Raw genomic sequence first — 21543 nt, forward strand, 5'->3', positions numbered from 1 at the left:
GTCTCAAAACAGACGAGTTGTTGTCACTGCAACGTGAGCAGGAAGGGCTTCAGTGGAACCGGTGGGGCAGCAGCAGGAGGGCAACGAGCTCGTTGAGCAGCAGCTTCTATCTGTGCTGCAGCCCTGCTGTTTGAGGGCTGTCTGTGTTTTCCATCTCCTGCGTTTTCTCGAGGTGCACGTAAATAACAGTAATTATTGGCACAGACGGGGTGTGTTGCAGCCACGGGTGTGTAACCGAGTAGGAATCATCTTCAAGGGTAAAATCGCCTTTCCAAGCTCGCAGAGAAACCTGAACGAATGCCCGACGTGTGGAGTCTGAAACTGAGCGGTGGGCAGAGCTGCAGAGCCCGGGGCAGGACGTGTCCGCACGAGGTGCGAGCATCGGGAAGGGAGAGGAGCCCGACGGGGCCCTGATGGAGCGCTGCCCCCGTCCGGCTGCAGGGAAGCAGTGAAAAGAGCCGGGACTGCAAAGGGAGCGCGGGGTGCCGAGGAGACACCGGGAGGCGCAGCACCGAGCTGCCACCAAACCGCGCTCCTTTGCTGCGCTCCTGCAGGAGCCCCTTCTCGCCCCGCACTCCTTAAGGATGCGCTCGGGCTCAGCGCCCAGCAGCCCGATGTCTGCCCCGCACCTCCCGTCAGCTGGCGGCCGAGGGCTCGGGCACACGGCAGCTGAACGGGCCTCCTGATGGAACGGCACACCACCAGAGCCCTCAGCCAGACATGAAACCCCGCACGAGGAGCACGAACAGATCAAGCACCGAACTGCCGCTGCTGAGCTCGGGGCCGTCCTCTGCCCGCCCTCTCCCTGTTTCATGCACTTCGTTTGGGGTTCGGGTGCAGGCTCACAGAGCCCTGCTGTGCAGCTGTGGCGCTGCTCCCATGGTGGGACGCAGAGCTGCCGTGGGTGCTGGCAGTGGGCGGGTGTTGTTCCCCCCACACACAGGGGACCCACAAGGAAACGGGGCGACAAATCCAAAACGTGACAACGTGGTGAGGGAGTTGTTTTCTGCTCTTTGTTTTTCCCTTCAAGAGAATGTGGGCTTTGCTGGGGCTGACTCACGCTGTTTGACCTCTGCCATAGCTGCTGCTCTGCACTTTGCTGCTGGGTTTGCTCTGTAGGTAAAATGAAGAAGGCAAAGGTTCTCTTCTGTAGTTCTCAAAAATACGCTTTTATCTCACCACAAAAAAAAAATAAAGCGACTTAAGAAGCCTGGGTTAAAAAAAAAAAAAAAAAAAAGTTCTTTGTTTTCTCTTTCCCCTGCATTAATGTAATTAGGAATCATTGCCACCCCAAAACCTTCTGACCTACAAAGCTGACCTAAAGGTTACGTGGCACAAAGCAGACCCAAAGGGTAACGGCTGGAAGGTATTCAGGTGTTGAAACCCTTTGGAGTCCTCTCGAGACTTTTTCAAAAGCAACCCAACATCAGAGCTGTTCCTATTGAGACCCAAGGATCTCTGTGCACCCGAATTACCACCGAGCAGGAGTTTAACAAAATATTACCTGTGCATCGCACGGAACAGCCCTGCAAGGCTCATCTGCTTCCAGCAAAACCAGGACTCGGCCGTGGGAGCTCTGCTTGCAGAAAGGATTGTCCCTACAGCAGGAAAGAACAGAATGGACCGGCGCTGCTTTAGGGGGATAAAACGTCAGAGCGAAGCGAACGGCACCGCCGGGGAGGGGGGGAGATGAGGAGCCGCTCAGCGCAGCGCAGCGCTGCACGCAGCTCGGTGGGCAGCCAGGCCAAGGACGCGAATTGCTCCGCTGCAACCAAATCCGGGCTTTGCGAACCCCTCTGGAGCGACGGCACCTCGCACCGGGCTTTGCGGAACGGGAGGAAAAGCTCCGCGTTCGCTGCCGCTAAGAGCCGGGGCCGCTCCGCGCTGCCAGCAGGGGGCGCCGCGATGCGCCGGGATGGGATGCGGAGCTGCGTCACAGCGCCGGGCAGCGGGAGCCGCAGCTGCCGACCGAGGTCTGAACGCTGGGAGCCGGCGCTGCTCATCGCTGGGTGTGAAATCTGCCCCAGTGCGGCACCGACGGTGCGGCTCCTCGAGGGCTGCGGGGCTGCGCTGTGTGCGCTGCGCTGAGAGCCGCAGGAGAGCGGCGGCTGAAGGCACAGAGCTTGCTCTGATCGCGCTGTTGTTGTTCTCGGTTCCTTCTTTAATGCGTGTGTGTGTGTGTGTGTTTTTCACGGTCTTTGGGTTTCGTGTTTTGTTGGTTTTTTTTTGAAGTGGTTTTGCAGTTATTGGGATGGTATCATACTGGGTTGTAAACTGTCACGTACAGCTCCACTTACAGAAGCCCAGAATTTCTGTACACAGGTTCATTTTGTTCTTTGTAAATCATCTCTACTTAAAAAAAATAACAATAAGAAAGATGTGTTTTAATGCAGGCGTCAATTCTGCAATAGGGGAAAGGTCGGATGCGAGCTGTAACAGCAGAGCAGAGCAGATCAGCAAATGCTTTCTTACCCTGTCATGTATGTGATGCACACCTGGCTCAGCTCTTCTCAGGGAAGCCGCTGGCAGGATTGTTGTTCCCCGTTCCATACCCAATCTGCTGCATGCGTTCAACCCCGTGCATGGAAGGTGGTCATACAGGCTATGGGAAGGATGCTCTGTGCATGAGCAGATGGTGGCACTTCACCTTTCTCAGTTCTTCTAAGAGACCCAACTGCACCTCTTCCTCTCGTGGAATGTTCCCCTGCCCACTGGTGTTTGATATCCTCCAGGAAGGTGCTGGCAGCTCCCAGTCTGAGCGGGAGCAAAGTTCAGGGAATGCTTCATAACTCTCTCCAGTCAAAACCAGCAGTACGCAACTTCCCCACCCTGGTACCCATAGTGTCCATGGGTATCTTCCTGCTGCTTCTTAGTCCCTGCCTTTCCTATCATTCACACATGACCATCTGTCTCCGTTTCATGTTACTTCAGGCCATAAAGGATCTGTTTGTTCACCACAGACCCCTTCAGCTGCAAATGAACTTGGTGGCCAAAAGGAGCAGATCTGCAGGCAGCACCCGGCCCTGACCCAGAGGGGTTTGGTGACGTGTGGGGCAGCGACCGCCCCTCTCCTCCTTCACATCTCAGCTGCAAACCAGAGATGCCAACCAGATCTCTCCCCTTTTGTTTGCATCTCTGGGTGCTTCTGCTCTCAGCTCAATTCCTGGACTGCAGGGTGAGGAAGCTGCCAGTGTGCAGAGCAGATGCTGAACTGGTCAACAGTTTTTTGTTCTGTGGAAACAAACAGCATCACGCTGTGACGCAGGCGTGAGGAAGGTGAATTCCCAGCGTCACCATGCGTGTTCCTTCCCTGCTGTGGCTGACCAGAAGGCAGCAGGGGCAGCTGTGTGCCCCCGAGGCAAACCTGCCTGCTGTGCAGATTGCTTCCTCTTCTGGGTGGATAAGAATCTTATAATAACCTCACAGTGAGATGATAATCACAAGATTCGTTTTTATCTGTTTTTTCAGGGCATCCCCTAAAACCACTCTCAGAACTCCTCTCAGCGTGGAATCCCAGCTCAGTACTGCTCTTAATGTCAGGAATTTACTTAAAATTTCACTTCTCCTATTTTGTTTGCTTGAAGAAAACCCTAAAAGCCCTCTCCAGAGTAAACTTACTGACTGCACCGCATGAACCTTCCCCACACATCCCCCAGCTCAGTAACTCAAGATGTGAGGGGGTGTCTGGGCATGAGGCAGGGCTGGAGGTAGGAGATCCCAAGCCAGGCACTGCAAACAGCAAATGTCGAGGTCCCATCCCAACGTAAGAGGGACATCAGTGGGAAGCGGGCACATGAGTGACATTCACCCTTAAGCCACCATTTCTCCTGTCTGGGCGACTCCAGCATCCTGCAGCAGTGGGACAAACTCTTCCATGCTGTAGAGCAGATTGCCAGCGCAGCAGAGAGCAAAGGGAGGCACTGATGCTCTGCCCAGTTTGTTCACCTGAAGCTGCCAGCAGCTCCAGCCAGGCTGGGGGTTCGTGTGGGTGATTCTCTGTGCAGCTGAGATTTGTCACAAGGTCAGTTTTCACTGCAGTTCACCCAAAGGAACTCCGCTGTCTCCTGAAGTCGTGCTGATGAACCCCCGTGCAGCTCTGACACTCTGACTTCTCATTCGTGACTTTTATCACCAATTTCTGCTGTTCTTGCAGTGCAGCTGTCGCCAATCTAGGTTCTCACCTAAGACCAAAACGCCTTTTTCTCTTTTTTTTCTAATAGCTATTGAACGTCGGAGTAACGAATGCACTGCGGTGAGCAAACAGTGCTGTGTGCCTGTCGGGCCTGGGCCTCAGAGACCCCGCGTTGTTCAAGCAGGATCACACTCCTGTAAGGGCAGCTCGTGGGATGCACACGTGAAAGGGGGGACGTCAAAGAAAGTCACAGAGGCATGAAATAGACTGCAAAGACAAGACCGTACGAGAAGATTCAGCATCATAAGAAAAAGCGGATTGTTTGTTTCACAGAACTGGAAATGCTTACAATGATCACTTTGCTTGAGTTGGTTCTGGCAGCGCGCGGCTCGGGGGCGCCGGGGCTTTGCACACAGAGGGAAAGGAGCTGTGAGCCGCCCCGCGCCTCTCAGTGCTCCATCGCCACTGCGGCTCTGGAGATGCACCGCAGCCACACGGCGCCCCCCCTCCCAGCTCCCAGGGCAGTTCGTGCAGCCGGCAGCGCGTTGCTGTGCAGGCAGCATAGAGCAGCACGACGCCCCACGCCCAGCTCTTCTGGGTATTCTGCCGGTGCTGGAGGGAAGCCTTTCATCTCTCGTCCTTATTGGCGGAAGTGGTTTGAAGGTGCAGCTCTCAAAGGCAGCGTACCTGCTAGGATAGCTGATGAACAAAAGGAAAACAGAGCAATAAAAAGTCACCGGGGTGTGAGCGGCACCTGCCTGCAGATAAGACGCAAGAGAGTGCACTGAAAAGCCAGGGATCGTAGAATCATAGAGTGCCTTGGGTTGGAAGGGACCTCCAGGATCACGGAGCTCCATGCTGCAGGCAGGGATGTATGTGTGGGGCAGGGAAACTGTAGGCGACCTCCTGCAAAGCCAAATAAAGGGGTGACAGCTGTCAGGTGCCTGAGCTGCAGTGAGTCCATGTGGGTCTGGCACTCCATGTGGGGTGCAGGGCTGGGGAGGACGCCAGGATGAGGGAAGGACCACAGTGGGATCGGCCTCCTAGGAAGGAAATGCTGAGGGGGGACCGCAGTGAGAGCCGGGTGGGCACAGGGCTGGGGAGGGGCTGCAGCTGAAGCCTGGGAGACCCCCGAGTGATCTGTGACTGCTGATGTGTTTAAGTGGGGCTTAGGAGCTGGGAGGTGAGGTTCTGCTTCAAGCTGAGGCAGTTGTCTCAAAGGCATGGCAGCAAGTGCTCAGCAGCTTTAGGGTTACTCTTAAATAAAACTCAGATTCTAGTGAGGTCCTGTTTTAGCTGTGGTTAACCATTACAGTATCTTCATTCTAATATGCATACACATTTATTCAGAACCCCATCTTCAGGTCTTTCTGTGCTAAACTACATGAAAGGAAATCATGTCAGCCCTCCTCAGTGCCCCAGACTTGCAGGGGCTGTGGGGCTCCAGTGCTGAGAAGTGTTCTCGGCTGGGATGTGCAGACAGCTGGATTCTGCTGTGGGAAGCTACCTGAGTGTTGGTGTCTCTCCCAATTACACTGCTGCAATTCCCCTGCTCCCTGTGAACAAACCCCATGTGAAACCCACGCTGGTTGGCAGGACGCTGCTCGGATCACGAGGCAAGCACTGCTCAGAGCTGGACACCGGCTGCCCAGCGTGGGTTCTGACAACGGCTGCTGGATTCAGTTTGCTGCAGAGCACGTTATCTGTACATCAGCTGCAGTACAATGTAGGCAGGACAGGGTTTCCTTTTCTTATTTCTCTGGTTATGTTTCTACCTGTCAGAAGAACAGTTCCAAGAAGCGGCATCCAGCTCAAACAGCCACAAACAGCCACTGAGTGACACTGAGCCACTGCCCTCAGGAATGGGATGAGCCAAAGTGAATCCCTGCAGTGTGAGCTCCTCCCGGGCTCCGCTGAGCTCAGACCTCTGCAGCAGCGTGATGCCGGGGAAGGCACAGGACTGCAGATGTGCAAAACCTCTTAGAGGAAGGCGGCGTGCGCCGAGCCTCAGCAGATGGTACAGCAAAACCACCAGAAAGCAGAAAGAGGTGGGGAAGCCCACTTGCCTGGGGGCTGCTGATGCGGACAGGCAGAAGGGCTGCGCAATGGGACGGCTGTCGTGTGGTGGGTGGACACCTTTCCTAGAAAGGGCTGAGTGGAAATGGGAAACTTCCCTGTTTCCTGCAGCACCGCGTTCTGAGTGACGAAGCAGGCTCTGCTGTGGAAACCCTGCTCCCGTCCCTTTGCCACATTCCAAGTGCAAATGCAGGAGCTGCTTCGCTCCGTGAGCTCTCGGCATGGAGCGCGTGGACGCGTGCAGCCCTCAGAGCGCGCTGAGGAAGGACCTGAGCATGAGTGCGTGCAGGGAGCACAGGGAGCAGCACAGCGATCCGAGAGCACGAGGAGGAGGAGGGTCTGACTGTCAGCACGTCACCGGGCTCTTGCTGAGGTGCAGGAAGTATAAAAGGCCGTTTCCCGAAGAGGGGCTCAGGCAGGAGCTGGCGCACACCCAGGCTGCGCTGTGCAGACGATGCTCTCAGCAGCACCGTGACTTTGGCTGTTAGAAACAAGACCATGGACGGCGGTGAGTACCTGCCCTGCCTTCATCTGCGTCTTTATTAACAGGGAGAATGCCCAAATCCATGCCCTGGGGCACAGGGATGAAGCATTTTAAGATTATTCAATATAAAAGGGTTTAATTTTCCTTCTGTGTGCTCTGAACGAGAGGACTCAGCCAAAACCATCTTCTCCACAAGAAGACAAAGAGCACAAATCTCACAAATCTCAGGTCAATTTGCTTCCAAGCCATAAAAAAAGGGCAGCCTGGGGGAATTTCGAGGAGGCTCTGCTGTCCAAAAGCGAGTTCTTCCCATGCCATTCCTATCTTTTTCTCATGTTTCTTTAAAAGACCTTCCATCTCCTTGGTAATGTTACGCTCCCATGGATAAATCAAGGGATGGGAGTTTCCTCTTGGCTAAACCTCCTCGCTTACTGAAATTTGTGTGACTGAATATCTTCACTGCAGCCACCAAATCTTGAACCAGTGCAAAAACTGGGCTTTGCATTTGCCTGCACCTGGAGCAGCCTGAGCTGGGGCACAGCGTGGGTCTGCACTGCAGCAGAGCACCCTGCCATGGGAGCAAGGCGCTGCTCTTTGGCACGCCGTGTCCCCGGCAGCACGGCAGCACGAGGCTCATGTCTGCTCCTTGCACCTCTCACACTTTGCCAGCTCACACCAGCGCCCTGCAGGCCCGGCTGGGGATGTGCAGCACTGCTGCTGAGCAGGTAGCAGCCGAGCCGATCCCCTCTCCTATGTGAGCCTCTGCAGTTTACTTATCTCTGTTTATTCTGCTTCTTGAATCTCAGTTTCCTAAGAGGGGTGGAAACAGATCATCAACGTGTCTGACTGAGATCTGTGAGTGCATGAAACAAACCGTGCGACACGGTTCTGCTACCCTCCCTTCGGCCCATCTTTCCTGTCTGCAGTGAGAAGTAGGGGGGAAAGAAGGGGGAAACTGGCACTGAGCTGTTAACTGCCAAAAGTCATTCTATTGTTTAAGTATGATTAATCCTTCTCAGAAATATCCGGTTCTTTCCCCAAAAGCCAACGATAGTGATGGTGAAGAGGCACCAGAAACCTGAATACGGGTAGAGATCTCGGCGGGACGTTGCTCACTGCCCACATGTGCGCTGAGCTGCTTAAGGCTCAAACCTGCACTTCGCAGTCCTGGCCACCAGGAACAAAAGATCCTTTGCCCACGAGGGTTTAACAGAGCAGGTTTGCTGCCCTCCTGCTCTCGCCCTGCGCATGCAGACCAGCTGCAGCCCTGCACTGAGCCGGGGCCGCCATCTCCTCGCAGTTCATCTGATGGACGCGGTGCTGAGCTGCCCGCTCCCCTCTGCACAGAGCAGTTCTTTCCCCCTCCATTCCCACTGCAGCAGGGCAATGTGCTCCTGAGGGCTGCAGCAGTGCAGCGCTGCCGAGGGAGGTGGGGGCTCTCTGGGGGCTGGGGGCACGTCCTGACTCACTGCACTGAGTTGGCTGAATCTTGAGAAGGGAGGTTGCTGCTCCAACTGTTACAGGGACTTTTGAAGGGGTTTTTTTCTTAATATTTTGAGGAACGAAACTTTATGAAAAAACCCACAGCTGAGAACTGCCAGAGGCCAGAAAACGTACAGCTATCTAAAACTGCCCATTAAACTCCAAAGTGGGCCTCATTTCCTCTCTACAGCCCATTTGCTTCTGCTCCTCTCCCTCCCGCCCTGCCCCAGGCTCCTGCAAGCACAGCACCAAGAAATGAGTCCCATCCTTAATGTGAAAGTGGTGACTCAAGGACCCGCACTGCCCCTTTTGCCATTTGCAAATGCATAAGCTGGGGTGAGGGGATGGAAAGTGCAAGCCTTTTTATACTGAAAATCATCTGACATTTAAGATACGTGAAACAGCAGCTGAGAAAAAAAAAAAGTGAAGCTCTTCAAAGGAATGATACCTGGCTGATCTGTTTGCAGATCGTTAGTTGAGTCATTTTGTTATCAGCTCTATTTCTGTTAGGCACCTCAAAGGGTGATGCTGGTACAAAAAAGGCAGCTCTCCACTGCTGTGCATTTGTGCCCATCAGGTGGGCCAGGGGCCGGACTGGGTACAGGCACTGGGGAGGGGAGATGCAGGGGAAGGCGCTGCTGCTCCTGGACAAGCATGCAGTGCTGCTGCACCAGCGTGGAACCAGGAGGCAGGCTGTGCTCCCTGCATGGGTCAGGAGGGAGGTGGATTCAGGTGTCCTCACCCTGGGGACCGGCAGCTCTTCTCTGCCTCCCTTCCACACAGCCTCTAGGAGTTAATCATCTCTGAGGCCCCAGCTCCCAAAAACGACGGCCAGCAGAGGTAGCAGCACCGCCAGCAGGCATGAGCCCCATCCCAGTCCCTGGGAAGACAGAAGCTTGGTGGAGAGCATCGCTTGGCACCAACTGTGTTTTTGCCGGGGCAGTGACCCCGTGCCAGCAACCCAGGCACCTGAGGCTGATTAAATACAGGCAGAGGGTTTCAGCAGTTTGGGCTTCCAGTGCATTCTCCTGGCCTGGTGCAGCACCAGCACAGGAACCGGCAGAGCTGGGAAGGGTGTGAAGGAGCTCTGAAGCAGCAAACAGCAATCCAGAGCAGAGCTGTGCATGTGGCTGCTGAGCACCGAGGGGCAAAGGGTTCAGCCAAACTTCTGAACAAATGCTCATCTGTGAGGACAACAGCACGGTCACCAGAGGAAACGGGCAGCCACAGCCAGAGGCATCTCCTGCCTGAGGATGGGCCCTGCTCAGCAATCCCAGAGCAGGTGATCACAGGAGGCAGGGGCTGCAGCATGGCCTTGTGCCGTGCAGACAGTGGCAGAACTCTCTGAGCTGGAGGAGACCCTCAGGGATCACAGAGTTCAGTGCCACACATCCAGGCAGACACAGCTCACAGCTGCCAGGTTGCCTCCTAGCTTCAGCAATTTTCGGTCACAACTGCCTGAGGTAGATGCTGGCATGTGCTTTAAATAGAGACAAGAGAAAGCTTTCACTGGCCTCTATGTCTCTACTAACCACAGCAGGAAGAGCTGTTTGTCTGAGATTGCTCTCACATCTGGCTCTGAATTTAATTTTCCTCCCAGCTGACAGTGTGCTGCATCTCCACATCCAGAGGCAGCAGAAGCCAGCTCTGACATTTAGACAAGCAATAAATTTCAGCCAGCTTCGGCTCCGTACTTCAGCAGGGAGCAGAGCCTTCCTGATCTGCAGTCCGGTCAGCACGCTGCCAGGAACAGCCGTGCCAAACTGACTGCACTCACAGCTGTGTTTGCACACACTGAGTGTGCTTCACCCTCAGCTCAGAGCTCAGGAGATGGGCTGCTGGCTGCACCCTTCAGGAGCATGAAGCTGTCAGCTTGGGGGGTGAGGAGGAAAGAGAATGAAGTCTGCAGTAAAAATGGTTACACTGCGCTAATTGTCTTCAGCCATCAGATGAGGCTGCAGAGGCCGGGCTTCCAAGACTCAATCAGTGTTCTGACAGTGGCTTGGTGCACGACCCCGGGTTGTCCTGTGGGCATCTTCATCGCCTTTTCTGTCTGTGCAGCTGCAGGGAGCTTTGCAGAGTTCAGAATGCCACAGCCAAGTGTGCTACCCCTGCTTTTCAAGCAGAAATCCCGACCTGACTGCTAACACGGTGTCTTTTTCTTCCTTAGGTAAACAGCTGAAGGTCACCCTTGCTTTCAGCCTTCCTCTAATTTTTCAGGTAAGATGTTGAAAACAATGTTGTTGAAATGCAGCTGCATTTGTGTTGTGGGTGAAGAGAGATCTCAGAAATAGGCAAAACAGCCACCCACAGCCCCAGAGAGATCCGTGGGGCACACGGCTGCTCACACTCATAACCCAGCACCCAGAGGTGGGCGGTGAGAGCAGAGCTAAAACCAGAGGGAAAGCAAACGAAAGGGATGAGATCAACGAAAGAACAAAAACAGCAGGATAAACAGATCTTAAGGCAGTCTCGACTGTTAGAACCGAGTCCCATCCTCACAGCAGTGTGTGCAGTAAAGAACCAAGCACCGCACGCAGTGTTCCTGCAGGTGTTCCCAGCTCCCGGACCCAGCACTGCGCTTTGACCGGCGTCGGTCCTGAAGGGCCGATGCACCCAGGCAAAGCAGGCGCCCTCCTCCACGTTCTCCTGCTCAGAGCCCGTGTGAAGCAGCAAGGAGGAGCCCAACGCTGTGACCCGCTCCTGACCTGCAGGCCGGCCCCCAGCACTCACGCTCCTGCAACCACAGCAGCAGCCTCAACCACGCCACCGTCCCCGGCTCGGGCTCCCTGAGGCTCCGCGAGGCCTGCAGTCTGCTTTCCCCTTTCACTTCTGGCGGCGTGCCTCCAGATTGCATGCAGGATGTGGTGAAAGCCAGGCCTGCCTGAGACGGAGCATGCTGAGAGATTGGTGATAAGGGCAGAGGTATCCAGGGGAAACCTTTCATCTCCGAGCAATGGGGAGAAGGTTCTGGAGAGCGATGGCTCACGGAAAGCAGGGCAGAGCCACCGCAGGCTCACTCTGCTCTGCTGAGCGTGGCAGTGTAGGAAGATGAAACAAGAATAATCAGAACTGAAATCGGGGCAGGGGCTGTGAATGAGATGCCAGCAACCCGTCCATGTCAGCACCGCAACCATTTCCTGCTTTGCTGGCGGCGTTTCCTCGCAGTTTCATTGACACCTCTATTCGCTCAGCAGAAACAACAGCCGAGGGAGGCAGGGAGGCTCCGGCTTTGCCTTCCAGCAGAGCCCTTTGTGCGCAGCCCCGCCGCCTGCAGGCTCAGCCCTGGTGGGAGCAGGGAGTGGAAGGGCAGGGAGCCGTGGGAACCCCGGTGCTCGCAATGCCAGGGTGCTGATGGCCATGAGCAGCTCCTGGCACTGCCACGAGAAGTGCATGTGAGCAACAGGAGTATCTCAGATGGGGAAGGGAGGTGAACTGAAGCTGGAGAATGCCAAACAAGTAGACTCAGTCAGGAGGAAGTTTTTGCTGAGAGAAGGAGAACACCAAAGGCCGTGTTATTTTTCCATTTCATCTAACAACTGACCGTGTACATAACGCTGTGTTTGGGTCCTGATGCATTCTGGATAACAGCCATGCATTCCAGAGTTTCAGGTGTTATACTGATTGCACACTATTCTTGCTGAATTCCCGTGATGAGCCCCCAAGAACCCCAAACCCCACGTATTTATCCATGCTGTCAGCCATGAGACAGCTCTGCTCCCTAGGACATCCCTGGCCACGGCTGGGTGCTGCTGCTGTACAGGCTGACATCAGTCCCCTGCTGGAAAACACTGAGGGCCAGGGGCGGTGCAGTACCTGTCTCAATGGCTTTGTTCCTTCCCTGTTCTAGTTCTGTGCTGGGAACAACGTCACTGACGACTACGACGCCAACACCACCATTGACTACAACATGTTTGAGATCCTGTGTGAGAAGAAGGAAGTCCGTGATTTCCGTGCCGCCTTCCTCCCAGCCATGTACTCCCTCATCTGCTTCACGGGGCTGCTGGGAAACGGGCTGGTGATGCTCACCTACATCTACTTCAAGCGGCTAAAGACCATGACAGACATCTACTTGCTGAACCTGGCCCTGGCAGACATCCTGTTCCTGCTGACCCTCCCATTTTGGGCCACGAGTGCAGCCACGTTCTGGTGTTTTGGAGAATTTGCCTGCAAAGCAGTCTACTGCATCTGCAAAATGAGCTTCTTCAGCGGGATGCTGCTCCTGCTGTCCATCAGCATTGACAGGTACTTCGCCATTGTTCAGGCTGCCTCGGCCCACCGCTTCCGCCCCCGAATGATATTCATTAGCAAAGTCACGTGCATCCTCATTTGGCTCCTGGCCTTCGTTCTCTCAATCCCCGAGCTGGTTCACAGCGGTGTAAATAACTACGACAGCCACCCCCGGTGCTCCATCATTGCTAACGACTTGCAGACTTTCAACACTGGCATCAAAGTGTCCCAGATGGTTTTTGGCTTCTTGATTCCCCTGGCGGTCATGTCTGTCTGCTACCTCATCATTATCAAAACGTTACTCCAGGCCCGAAACTTTGAGAAGAACAAAGCCATCAAGGTGATCATTGCAGTGGTCATCGTCTTCGTCGTCTTCCAGCTGCCTTACAACGGCGTCATGCTGGCCAAGACCATCTCAGTCTTCAACAACACCAGCTCATGCGAGCAGAGCAAGAAGCTTGACATGGCAGACGATGTGACCTACACTCTAGCCTGCTTCCGATGCTGCCTCAATCCCTTCCTCTACGCCTTCATAGGCGTCAAATTCCGCAACGACCTCTTCAAGCTCCTGAAGGAGCTGGGCTGCCTGAGCCAGGAGCGCCTCTGGCAGCTGTCGTCCTGCCGTGAGAGCAAGAGGTTCTCCTTTGCCATGGAGACAGAGACGACCACCACCTTCTCCCCGTGAGGAGAGCTCCAGGAAGGCTGAAGGCTGGTGTCGTTTTGTACACTGCCTCTACTTCGAGTTACTGATAAAGACTTGCCATTACTTTAGGGAGGGCAGCTGCAAAAGGAAGACCAAAGAACCTCTCCATATTGCAGCCAACGAGCTTTGCTATCCAGTGTTTTCACGGATGGAGAGACTTCAGTAAAAACTATGACTCACAGTGAATTAAGGGAGAGGTTCAGTGAGTTCAGAGTTCATCATGCCATTTCACCCCTATTTCCTAGCCAAAATCAGAAATGCTCGGAATGGTTCATTTCATTAAAAGCAACAAATAGCAAGAGAAGCGGACACAGGTGCTACAGAATTACCAGTTTAGAGCTGGATTTCCAAGAGCACCGCCCTTGCTTTGCATGTTGCATTTGACACAACTCCCTACTGCTCTTCCACACGCACACAAACGATGCTCACTGCGCAGAACAGCACCAGCAGCCTCAAGCTCCCAATGCAATACAGCACGCAGTGTAAGCTGTGAGGTGTCCCAGCAGGCAACTCTTGCATTCTCTTGCATTCTTTGGGAATGCTGCTTCAGTTTGGCAATACAGCCTTCTTCAGCTTCTGTAAAGGCATCTGCCTGCACAAGAGCTAGCTAGCACAGTTTAGATTCCAATGTTTGCACAGAGACGAGTTATTTACAAGTACAAAATCGCTGAGGCCTCCCCAGTCACCAGTCACACAAACTGGAACCAAGAAACAACACTTCAGTGATGGGTACTTAAATACACTTTTAGCACCCGGTCCTTCAGCCTGTCCTCACACCAGCCTTACTCCTGACATGCTGAAGGAGCCTTTAAGCTGATGTGAAAGCATCTTTGTTTCTGTGCTTTGGCAGACTGCTGCCACGATGCTCAGCATTCGAGCCCAGGACAAGTTTCAATATATTTCTTAGTGCAAGACTTAGGTTAGGATATATCTGTGCCCACGGTCTGACCCCTGCAACGTGTCAGAATCGAAAGCTTGCTCCTCTCCAGCCTTGTCAGCTGTGTGGACACAGCCTGCTGACTGTCACATACATGTGGGGGCTTTCTGTGCTGCTGCTTGCTGACCTCAAGAGATGATATCGCAAGTGTGGGTTTTCTTCTCCTTTACCAACCAACGTGTCTTTCTGGAAGAACTTTAGCAGCTGTCTTTTCTATAAGTCAGATACGTATTTCACTTATAAGCTACTGAAAATGTGCTTAGCATTCGTGCTGTCACTTCTGATCAAGATGCCATTCACTGCAGTTTGATTTAACTGCAAAGGACAGAGGGGTGCTGCAGGTTACTGCCGGGGTCACGTACTTGAAGGGAACATGGCAGCTGAACAACAGACGACTGCCATGTAAAACAAGGCCTTGAAAAGAAGCCTTGAACGTGATGCCATTTACCAGGAGGAGGAAGATTCCCACAACAAAAGCACCCTGAGAACTGCTGTTATGGGACACCTGAGCATCAGCTGGGAGGAGCTGCTGCAATCCTCTGCGCATCTGTTGCCCATTTCCAGGCTCTGCCCCGCACAGCACGCAGCTCTCCCCAGCACCAGGCGCCATGGCTGAAGGCCTTGGCCACGCACTGCAGGCAGGGCGCCCGGCCCACCTTCCACAGCAGCAGGGGAGCAGCTCTGGTCTGCAGCACCTGAGGCAGGTTCCTGTGGACGTGCAGAGCCTGCAGAGCAAACATCCCAACGGTCACCTCTTCCAGCGCCACTCACAGGAGCATCCGGAGTGACACAGGGAACTTCCTGGATCAGAAAATCTCGTTCTGGGACAACCAGCCCTCAGACACAGAACCCAGTGGCGGATTTTGGGTCGATGCTGCTGGTGCGTGGTTGGCTGCCAGCCGTCGTTTTAAACATCCTTCCTCCTAACCCTCCTGGCTCGGTGGGGTTTTGCCACGAGCTGAATTCAGGAGGAAAGCACCCTGCTCTGATTAACCTGCCTATGTTGAATGGCAATCCCACCCTCTTGTTCCAAGCATTTTCTTTTACAGTGCCCATTTAACATGTACAGTACGTGCTGCTTCTCAATCATATTAAAGGGGGGTTGAGACTGACACACCAAACAGTCATTTCTTCTTGTTTTCCTCCTATGTTTCTTACTCAGGCAAAGAAAATCTGACCAGAGTAAGGAACACCTATCATACAGGCTCCTCTTCGTTTTCTGCAGTAACAATGCACTCTTCATGTATACTTACATATGTAAAGCTGCTTTTCATAGAAAAATTTCAATATGTACATGAATGTACCCTGAAATACGCTGCTTTCACTAAATCTTTTTTTGCATAACACACTCCCCTAACTTATTCTAGCAGGGAAAACTGCCTCACCAAAACTTGTACCTGTAGCCTGTTTAACAGAAACCATTTCCTTCCCAAAAATGCAAAGTTTTCAGGTCTTTGCCAACTGGACGCATTCTGAATAGGGAAATAAAGCAGCTGCCTTTGTAAGAATGAGAAACCAAAGCAGCATCTGGGGCAGCTGCCTCCTCAGCACGGCAGCGCTGAGCTCTGAGCGGATGAAGGCAGCCGCCAGATGGATCCCACGATGTGAACCTGAGGCTTCTCCAATGCAGACTGAGAACTGACTGTATGTTGCTACTCAATGGAAATAAATTATGACCATTTTGAAAATACTGATGCTTTTTCCTCGTGTATTTCCTCACAGGATGCATCTTGTGTGCATCGCAGCAGCTCGTGCCACGTCCTTCTGCACTGGCCAGGAGCTGTTTGTTATCACCCCAGCGTTGTGTCAGCACTGCTCTGCAGGGGGAAAAAAGAAAAAGACAAAGTGTGTAAGCAGTCTAGTAAAAGAAAAAAAGGTTGGTTTACTAATTATAAAGCAAACAAGTCAGAAATGGGTTTAGTAGTGGTGCCTGTCTTTATTTTTACTCTCAGTGTCTCCATGCTGTTCCAGCATTGGATGTACCTGGTGGTTACGTGCATAAAAGGCCTTCATGTTTACAGGGTCAGTAACAAAAACAGCACAGTGCTGAAAAGTGCTCACAGGGAGAGGGGCTGCATGGAGCAGCACAGCAGCAACTGCTGCACTCCAACGTCCAGCAGGGCAACCTGCACCGTGAGCAATTCTTCCTCAAGGGGCACAGAAACAGTCGTCATCCTGCACAAAAACTGCCCTACAGCTGCAAGGTGGAATCAAAGAGAAGAGCAGAGCTGCGGAGGGAAGGCTTTGTCACCACACAAAAGAATGAGCTGGAGTTAGCGAGGCAAACAAAGCCTAAAAATAATGCACGTGGGTGATGAGGAAGGGTGGCGGCACTTTGCAGCAGTCAGAATAGATGAGGGTGGGCCATAGTTTCCTCTCCCCATCTCTTCTTTTATATGGAAAAACAACCGAGGGCCCATTCTCAGGGCGGAGGTTTCAGATCTTGGGGAAGAACCTCTTCCATGGGCAATAATTGCCCCCAGGTGCTTCTGGCTGCCTGCCTGCCCTCCATCCCGCAGCGCTTCTCCCTTCCCAGCTGAGGTCTCAGCGCCTCGTCCTTGTTCCATCATAGCAGCCTCCATATATATAATTCCATCACAGCAGCTTCTTCCCCAGGCACGAAATCAGAGATCAAAATGTCCTGATGCAAAAGCAGTAATCAGGAGCACCTGGCTGTATGCTGGTACCGTGCACAGGAGCTTCCCACCCTCCTGCTGAAAGAGAAAAGCAGTCCTAACATGCTTAGATGCTTCAAACTGGGAGTTCACAAGCACAGCTCTGGGTAGCAGCCTAACCTATTTTCAAGCCACGTGAAAAGTTGGTTTTCACTTTCACCTTCCAGTACGACCCCGGCTCTGCACAGAGCCAAGGCTGCTACCAGAGCAGGGAGTCGAACCCCTGCTTATTAAACAACACCTGCCATTGCCACAGCTTGCTACAGAAATCCTCTTCAGGTCTCAACAAGCACGGTGGCTTTGGGTTCACCTCCACCACATGCATGGCAGATTCAGAGCCAATCGAGGCATGATCTCACGTATTTGTCACTGCTGAACCCATGCAAATCCTCAGCCTGCAGGAACCGAAACTCTTAACTTACCTCCTTGCTGCTTCGGTTGTTTTTTTTTTTTTAATTCAATTGTCTAAAATAAGAAAGCGAGCAGATATTTACTTTCCTTTCTTTGCTGACACGCCGTTACATAAACCCGAATTTCTGAGTGCTGATATGCTTGGCTGGGAAAATTCTGTGACTAAAGACCGCGTCCAGCATCCAAAATCATCCTGCCAGGGGGGAAAGGCCCAAATCACCTCCAGTGCCACACGGAATCCAAAGAGCCTCTGGGATTCAAAGTCTGCACACATCTGGTTATCAAAACCAGAGCTCCTACGGATCCTCGCTCTTCCTTCTTCAACCAGGAGCTTGCTCTAAAATCCACTGAAAGCAACAGAAACTCACGAAGGGTCTCTGCGTTACCTGGGAGCGGGTGTGAATTTGTCATGCTCTGCAACAGGCGGCAGAATCCCAACAGCTGAATCCACACAGCCAGATGCAGTTCTGAGAACAGCACAGGGAAGAGCAGCCACGGACTGCATTCATCCCCACGGGCAGAGAGTTTCAGCAGCTCTGCCAGAAGAGCAGACGAGCTCCATACGTGTCTGCTAAGGCCCAGGGAGCCCAGAGCTGCTGCAGAAGCCCCGTGCCACGACTCCTGCTGCCCGTGCCTGTCCTGCAGGCAGCTGTGCTCCTCTGGGACAAAGCTCTCATTTACACCACTTGAGTCAACAGCTCCACGAGGCTGAGTGCTCCAGAGGAGCAGAAACACTCTGCTCCAAAGCTCTTCATGGGGCACAGTAAAAAATAACATTTTCACCAGTACAGATGAGTCACAAGTCAAAGTGCCTCATCCAAAGACCCTAAGCTGTCATTTCCAAGAAATGCTGCTGCTTTTGTGTGCTTCTCACACCCAACAAAGGCAACAGAATTCCCACCCGACTGTCTGAAAGGAAGATGCTGATTTAGACATACAAAAATCAGTGTTTAACCAGATGGCATCAACTGCTTCCTCTGATTTTGATCCCGTTGGCTTTGTGCGGTCTAGAAATCAAATTTAGACACTCTGGTTTAGCAATTTTAATTACAAGGAAAGCAAATATTCCCATCCTCAGCCTCCACCAGGCACATACAGCCCCATGGCAGCGGGGACATGGGGCTCCCAGCCCCCCACTCCCTCTGCCTTCCCCCCCAGGTAGCACAGCAGAACGCCCGCTGCTCTGCATCTTATCACAGGGCATCTGACATCTACATGAGAACGTTAATGTGGAAGGAGGTGTGAGCACACACGTGCTCAGGTCTGCTTTTGTCTCCCAGCAGAACTGGTTTCAGACTCCGGGGGCTCTGGCAGCAAAATTAAACGCCCCGCTCAATCTTGCCACCAGAGCTGTGCAAATGAAAGCTTGTGTTTTTAGGGGAGTGTTGACTGATTCCCTTCAAGATAACAAGTTTCTTCTTCTAACTTGTGGCTGCACCGAGCAGTGAGAAAGAATCTCTACCCCGTGCCAGGGCGGGGAGGGGGAGAAGGAAAAACAAGTCTCTTTCTGGATGACTAACACAGCCAGCAGCGATTGCCACCCTGCAGCTCAGCCCCGCTCTTCAACAGGGAGTTACACAAAGCTCCTTTGAAGAGGTTAACACATTCGCAGTCGATGCTCTCTGCATCACCAGAGGGTCGCAGGGAGCTGCAGTGCTCATGCTCACACTTCAGGACCTGACTGCATGCAGAGGCAACCTTCACCAAAAGTCACGGCGCTGTGCTCTGACTGACACAGCTTCCACCAGGCTGGGACGGGATGGCAGCAGGCCTGGCGAACAACCAGACCCTCACAAGGGTCACCAGAATGTCTCTGCTGCCAGCAGCTGCTGGCAAGGCTCCACACTCACCTGCAGTTGAGCGGCCAGTGGCCAAGCATCGCTGCAAGGCCTGGGGGCTGCTTTGGAGCGTGCAGCCAGTAACAAACAACAAAGGTGTCCCAGCCATCAGAAGCGAGATGTGAGATGCCACCAGGCCGTGCCTCCTCAGCTGGGTGCCCTGGGGCACGATGTGGGCTGCAGCCAGGGCACAACTCCAGCGGCTCAGCCCCCGTCCACCAGAGCACAGAGACAACGCATCGTCAGGCAGCAGCACTGCAGACAAGCTGTCCCACCTGGGGCTTCTGGCACCTGCTCAGCCCAGACCTGCTCCAAAGCAGCCGCGGTCTGCACCAGCACGACCAGGGGCAGCAGCTCCCTGCACACAGTGTCTCCATGGGGAGGCTGCGACTTTCTCTGGTCGCAGTCTAGCCAGACAAACCACGCCATGCCCCCTGTAACAGTGGCACAAAAGGAGCCTTTCCTCACAGAGCATTTCCTTCTGCAGACATGCACGAGGTTTGTCAGTCACAGCAACTGCCCTGAAACACGCTGCGACCTGAAGCAAGCCAACAGGACCAACAGCAGCTGTTTCTTTGAGAGATGCTGACACCGCGTGGGAAGGGCTGAGAAGTGCTCAGCACAGGCGGCACCTCGCTGCTCACAGCGCAGCCTGGGAGTCCTGCAAAAAAATCATGAACGTTTATCCTCAGAAACAAAGCTGGGGGTTCAAAAAGCGAGTAGAGTTAAGCCACACTGAAGTGCTACGTGAGCAGTCAAGCTTGCTTTAATTTAAATACACTGGAAGCACTTTTAACAGGGGCTTGATTCGTTCTGAAATGTAACCTGCAGAAGATTTTACCGCCTCCATTTCAACTTCAAACACACCTACTGCAAAATGAAACCTCCCTGACTCCACGGGGGTTGGCTCTGATGGTGCCTCTTCTGTCTGCACAGACAAGAAGTCCTTTCTTCGTGCCTTTCTGCAGCACTGAAATGAACAAAAACAACGAAGGCTGCTCCATGCATGCAGCTGGCTTCCACCTGACAGGGATATCCCCCACAGCCCACACTCCACCCACCAAAACCTTAAAGAAATAAACATACAGTGACATGAAATGTGTTATCAAGGGAAGTTTCACAACGCCCTCATACAAAAACACTTCAATATTCTGTTCTCTGGGACGCTGCCAACCTGCTGCTCCCCACACAAAGCTCTCAACAGAGACAGAAACACACAGCCCTTCTCAGGAGGTACGGATGCTTTGTGTTATCCAAATATCATCACAAGCCAGGATGTGAGCAAGGAGCAAGGAATTCCTGCCACGAGCAAAAGGACGTCTGAGCAGACAAAAACCCAGCAGCGCAATGATAAATAAAGTGCACAATTGTGCACGAGGCTCAGCTGCAGCAGAAGAGGAGCTCAGGACCTGCGCAGTGCAGCCCTTTGGTTCCGTTAGGGCTGCCAGTGGAGGAGCCGAGGCCACATCCTGAACGTGAATCGTATCATTGCCCACAGATTGGATTGGATTGCATCACTGATGCCAACCATGTGGGTGCAGGGATGGGCACTACATGAGCCACAAAGGAAAATTAAAAAGATTCTATTTAAATCCTGCAGAAGTAACAGGATAGCAGAGGAACACGTGTGCGCCCGTTAACGACACCCAGCAGCTCCGTGCCGCGCAGCAGGCGGGGCGCAGCCGCAGGGAGCCCCCAGGACCGCCTGACCGCAGGGGGGCGCCCTCCGCACAGCAGGAAGCTGCGACGGCTTCGCGCGATTTACGTGTTCCCGCCTCCACGTGCCGGGCAGAGCGCGCATGCGCCCTTCACCCTCTCCGCGAACGCCGCTGCCGCGCGGCGCCCCCTGACGGGAAGAGCGCGGATCTCTCGGAGCACGTGACCCGGCCCCAGCGCCGCCTTCTCGCGGCTCGGGGCGGAGCGGCCGTGAAGAGCTTTAGCGGGGCGGCAGCCGCCGTGGGGCTCTCGCTGACGGCCGGAGCTGCGCGGTGTTTGCCCACAGCCGGGTTGGGGGCGGCCGTTCGCGCCTCCCGCGGAGCTCCCGGTGCTCCTCGCGTTCCCTGCGCGCTGCCCTCCGCCGCTTCGTGTTCCGTTTCCCGCAGCTCTGGAGGACTCCTCCCGCTGTCCGCGCGGTGGCGCTGCGGAGCTCGCGCGGCACCGCTGTGGTTTCTGCGCGGCGTGAGCGGGGTGGCGATAACGGGAGCGGCAGCGCGGGATTCCCGCTGCTAACGCGGACGAACGCCGCGCTCTGCCTTCAGCCTGTTGCGGGCACCGCGGTTTCTTGGCTGTAGGAGTCGAGTCTTTCCTCCTGCTGCGAGCTGTGGCGCTGCGGGGCGCCCCTCCGTTACAGGAAGGAGGGAGGGAGAGAACGCGGCCGCGCTCGTGCTCGTTCACGGGCGCGCAAAGCAGGGCAGCAAGGCGCGCCCCGCCGCCAGCAGCCGCCAAGCAGGGATGGAAGGAGCGCGGCCCGAGCTGCCCGAGCTGCCCGAGCTGCCCTCCGTCCCGTGCGGTCGCAGCTGCGCGTCTCCCCGCTCTGGAGCTGTGACCGCAGCAGTTGGCTGAGCGCAGCGTGGAA

General features: G+C 54.1%; 1 protein-coding gene across 1 annotated transcript; it reads left to right on the forward strand.

The window, feature by feature from the left end:
* Window positions 1-6615: 6615 nt before the first annotated feature.
* On the forward strand, window positions 6616-15714 carry CCR7 (C-C motif chemokine receptor 7). Its single transcript, XM_042887596.1, has 3 exons — window positions 6616-6716; window positions 10345-10394; window positions 12025-15714. The coding sequence occupies exons 1-3, from the start codon at window positions 6707-6709 to the stop codon at window positions 13087-13089; spliced, it is 1125 nt and encodes a 374-aa protein (XP_042743530.1). The 5' UTR covers window positions 6616-6706; the 3' UTR covers window positions 13090-15714.
* Window positions 15715-21543: the final 5829 nt, after the last annotated feature.

Source organism: Lagopus leucura, unplaced genomic scaffold, assembly GCF_019238085.1.
Source record: "Lagopus leucura isolate 7727_CA_CO unplaced genomic scaffold, USGS_WTPT01 Super-Scaffold_100094, whole genome shotgun sequence".
NCBI lineage: Eukaryota > Metazoa > Chordata > Aves > Galliformes > Phasianidae > Lagopus > Lagopus leucura.

What these genes read in the sequence shown, in the direction of transcription:
- CCR7 (XM_042887596.1), top strand. An exon ending in GCCTTCCTCTAATTTTTCAG is followed by an intron (nt 10,395 to 12,024) that starts GTAAGATGTTGA and finishes TCCCTGTTCTAG; the next exon opens with TTCTGTGCTGGGAACAACGT.